This window comes from Solanum dulcamara, chromosome 12 (genome assembly GCF_947179165.1).
Source record: "Solanum dulcamara chromosome 12, daSolDulc1.2, whole genome shotgun sequence".
Taxonomy (NCBI): Eukaryota; Viridiplantae; Streptophyta; class Magnoliopsida; order Solanales; family Solanaceae; genus Solanum; species Solanum dulcamara.
The window spans coordinates 4,622,336-4,626,692 of record NC_077248.1 but is presented as its reverse complement, the minus strand read 5'-3'; the positions used below and the strand labels follow the sequence as shown (position 1 = coordinate 4,626,692).

Sequence of the window (4,357 nt, the reverse complement as noted above, 5' to 3'; positions counted from 1 at the left end):
ATAATAAAGAATATATCAATTCTAAATAATAAAATTGAAGAGTATATCAAATCCTTTTCTTATATATATATAAAAGGGACATAATATTTGTATACCTACTAGAAAAAAAAAGATAAATAGTGAATTGGGATGTCAATTTGTGTAAAAATTCCACTTCACCCACTATAAAATTTATAAAATCAATAACTTTAGTATTATAATTTATAAGAACAAATATTATCCACTAATGGGATTTTAGAATTGATTTCTTATATCAACATTCAACTAATTATTATCTCATGAAACCACTCTAAAGAAACTCAAAATTATAAATATGAGTTTATTTCATAAATATGAATTTCTGAAATAATAATATGATTATATATATATATATATATATATATATATATATATATATATATATAATATATATATATATTTTAACTATATATAAATAACATAATTTTGCATGAAGGAGAACAACGTGGTTCCGCTCTGCATATGAGAAATCGGGGAGATTGTTTTCCCCTCAATTGACAACACACTTCAGTGGAATTTGCATGAAAGTGAAAGATCACTATGAAGAAGAATCACGTGGGTAAAGCTTTTAAAAATGGCGAAGAATGGGCATTTCTCTACTTTTTTTTTCCTTATAAGGTATACATGTATGCACGCAGATGGAGATAAAGATAATAAAAGGGAAGAAATTCGATACCTTATCAGTTTCACTGAAGCATATCGATGAATTTATCAATTACACCTTTTATTTACTGTTCAATTGAGTATAAATGAAAAGAAAAAATGGATCTTTTTCTTCTTTGTTACAGCTCGTGTCGATTTCAGTTTTTATTGGAGTATCATTTTATGCTTATTAGGTATTTGATGAAATGCCGGAAGTTTTTTAGTACTCCAACTTTTAGAGTACACATCTAGATTGTCCCTATTGTGTCTCGTGGACACTTGATGCTTGACATGACACATAAATTTTTGAGTTGTCTAGATGATTATTTTGTAAGTTGGAGTGATCAATTGATAGAGTGGAGATGAGTTGAGGTGTTTAGATGTACATATTTAAAGTTGAAGTGCTTACTTGCCTACTCAGACTAAATTTGAGTTTCTATTTATGAATTATGCCTATGGCAAAATAACAATTATCCATGTGAACTTTTATGAACTTTCATAGGTCAAGTGGTTGTCTATATCACTTGTATAGTATTTCAACATTAATTGTTAGGATGAGATATATACTTGAGAAAGCTGCTTTAAAATGAGTCTCTGATTGGTTACAGCTCTGAATTGAGAAATCAGACTAGTTAAACACTTGATTTTGGCTAAAAGTGACTTCAGCTATGATCATTACTTTTGATCTGAAGAAGTATTCACAATATTTCTGGAGAAGAAAATTGAGGAAGTGCTTAGCATGTGATGTATTTAGTTAGAATGAGTTTCTGTATATTACCTTTCGAAGACTTTTTACTGCAAGAATTTTAGATATATGGAACGTTCAACTGCTAAAGGTTACTCGTATTTGTACTGCTAAAAACTATGCAACACAATAGGTTAGATATTAGACCAGAAAATGAGAACCTCTGAAGATCCAATGGTGTTACAGTATTATATATAATCTTGAGTTCTAATCGTTATAAGTTATTTTATTCCTTTCAAAAGGAGAATCAACTCAGTTTCCCACATGCGGGCGTCTGTTTGAGACATAATTACTCATGTTTTTCCTTCTATGTGGAGATGAGATCTCTCAATTCCAACTGAAACCATTTAAGTCAAGGTGCTTGCAACTCGAAGCAGCATCAGTTTGATCATCCGTGTTTAGGTCCAGCTTAGGAGAAAAGTAAGGAAGCTTATACTCTTGTGGTGACGCCTGCTTCTCTGCTTTCGTTGAATCACTTCTGTCAGTTGCAGCTTGGTGAAAAAGTTTGATGTCTGCATCTATTCCATTAAGTCTTCCATCAACGTAGCTACTGTTAACATTCCGTTTTCCTCCTTGGATACCAACATTCATTGATAAGTTGCTCCAGTTTGTCTCTTTGGCAAATTCTTTTTCTGTAACCTCATCCATTTTGGGAAACAATCTGTTCTCTTTGAGGTCGTCACGCCATCTTAGTGCAGTCTGATGTAATCTGGTCTGATTTTCAATGTCTTCTGTACATGGTCCAAAGTTTAAAGTCCTCAGACCTATTTGGTTATTATGCATTTCCTGCAGGTCCCTCAAGGGGCCTTCAGATGAGGTTAAGCAGCTATCCATTGAACAATCTGCTAACCGCTGGGTTGCTTGTGTTTGTGGAGTGTGAAATCCTGAGAGTTCTTGTATCTCTGAAAATGCAGAATTCAGGAATTGGTTGGATACTTTGGATACCAAATCAGATAGTTGAACCTTGGCTGCCTCTAATCCAATCGTTCCCAAGTTTTGTGTTCCAAGGGTTTCTTGTGCTTTCTCGAGCACAGCCTGCAAATATTTCCCTTGAGCCTCTATCCTTAGCTGTAAATGTCGTTGCACCTAATCAGTTCAATTAGGCCTAATTTAGAAGACAGCACAGAAAACTTTTCATCGACTTGTAAAGTTTTTGGCTAGAAGATAACCTATGCAGAGTCATAATTTAGATCGTCGTCTTAAAACAAAAGCATTATAAGTTGCTTAATATATAATTTTGAATTCAATTAGGCATCATTGGAAACTGGTAAGGAAAATTTACCGGTACTAGTAAAGTTTGTTTAGATGAAAACCTTATGGATGGGTCACCTTGTTAAATTATTAATTCTTATAACAAAGCACTATATACATCTAGGACTATTCAACTACATGATCAAGCTATCATTTTGTTATCTTGTTTTCCACAACTATGAGAAATATGTTTCTGGTTGTCAATTAACCTGTGAAGTCTTCTTTCATGAAAATTAAAATGCCATATAAAATTACCATAATGTATTGCTTCTAGCTTTTCTTCAGATTATGACACAGGAAGTCTTATAAAAATGATTTCTTGCATTGGCCTTTATGGTTCCAACATCTCTGATGTAAGTTAAACTTGAAGCAGTTTCTTACCTCAAGCTGCTCATGGAGCCTTCTTTGCACATCAATTTGCATTTGTATTGCTTCACTTATTGGTATATTGCTGGACAAGGAAAAATTCGGTTGCTATAGTGTAAGGTACGGTTAAGACATGAAGCAGGTTGATATTAACAACTCAATTTTGTTATTTCTTACTTGTTTGGTTGGGGTCCAATGCTTGGATTGCTCGTAGGGCTTCCAGCGCTCTCACATATTTTCTCCATACTTGCTGCTACAATTATTTACAAACAATAAATTTTGGAATGTTCTCTCTCTGTAGAACAGTAGAAGAAGCTTTTTAGATTTATATATCCTTGAAAAATATTGGATTTCTTACCAGCTTTATTGGCCCCGCTAGTATTTGCTTGTCCATGGTGGTTCTTACTTAGTCTGTATTTCTGCCAGCAAAAATAGAAGGTTAGATTTTCAATTGCAACTCAAAAGTACCTGAATGTCATGTTCACTCTTCAACTATTTTGACATAAACAATTTTAAGGGTCTTTGCAACCAAATGTTTTTTGGCCTGAATGGTTCTGTGGAAGCTATGCTATGAAGGTTTTTCAAGGCTCATTGTGTCCCTCTTGAAATGTCTTGTTTCTTCACATGTAATTTTGTGAACCATGGAGAGAATAAAAAGTTAAAAACTAACCTGAAGATGGCTCTTTAAGTGGTACAAGGTTAGTCCCGGGATCCCCATAAGTTTCAGAACTGATTTTGGTGTGGCTTCTGCAATAGAAGAATGGTGGATATTTAATTATCTCAGTGAGAAACAACATGTATCTGGTGTGTATCCAAATTAACATATTTGTGTGCACTTACTATCTGCCCCACCAAGTTGGTTAACTGCTTCTATAAACCTCTCATGGAGGTCTGGCGTCCATTTCAATCTTGGCTTAGCATCGGTTGAAAGAACAAGCCCCGAGTCTCCATTGGCATTTCCACCTTGTAGGAACAGATGCCTTTCAGGGAAAGACATTCTTGTTGAAGAGTGCATGTTAGCAGCTTGGTGATGATGATGGTACATCTTCTGGCCTTGGATGAATATTTGGTTATCAGCGAATAAGTCTTATGGTAAGATTTATAGGCATGATGGGTGACTGAAAGTATTTATCGCTTACCTAGAGGGAATCTGATGTCGCTTCAGGTTCAGTGGCTCCAGTCTTGTCTTACTCTTGAATTACAAGTTATGATTCTTTACTATTATTCGTAGCATATAACATTGTTTTCCATTTGGTTAAATAAAGTTTTCTGCTACATCTCTATATATCTCCTTGTTTTTCTTTGACCAAATTCACAAAAAAGACCCAATCCTCA

At 34.2% G+C, this 4,357-nt stretch overlaps 1 protein-coding gene across 3 annotated transcripts; it reads right to left on the bottom strand.

The window, feature by feature from the left end:
* Positions 1 to 1,569: 1,569 nt before the first annotated feature.
* LOC129877167 (myb-related protein 2-like) lies at positions 1,570 to 4,139 on the bottom strand. Of its 3 annotated transcripts, none has more exons than XM_055952652.1 (6): positions 3,863 to 4,139; positions 3,693 to 3,769; positions 3,381 to 3,441; positions 3,200 to 3,275; positions 3,038 to 3,107; positions 1,570 to 2,491 (listed from the first exon to the last, which is right to left on the bottom strand). In XM_055952652.1, exons 1-6 carry the CDS (start codon positions 4,065 to 4,067, stop codon positions 1,733 to 1,735), a joined length of 1,248 nt encoding a protein of 415 aa, XP_055808627.1. In that variant the 5' UTR covers positions 4,068 to 4,139; the 3' UTR covers positions 1,570 to 1,732. The 3 variants fall into 3 exon arrangements, with proteins under 3 accessions (XP_055808627.1, XP_055808629.1, XP_055808628.1); XM_055952654.1 differs by having other exon boundaries at positions 1,570 to 2,473; XM_055952653.1 differs by having other exon boundaries at positions 3,200 to 3,272.
* Positions 4,140 to 4,357: the final 218 nt, after the last annotated feature.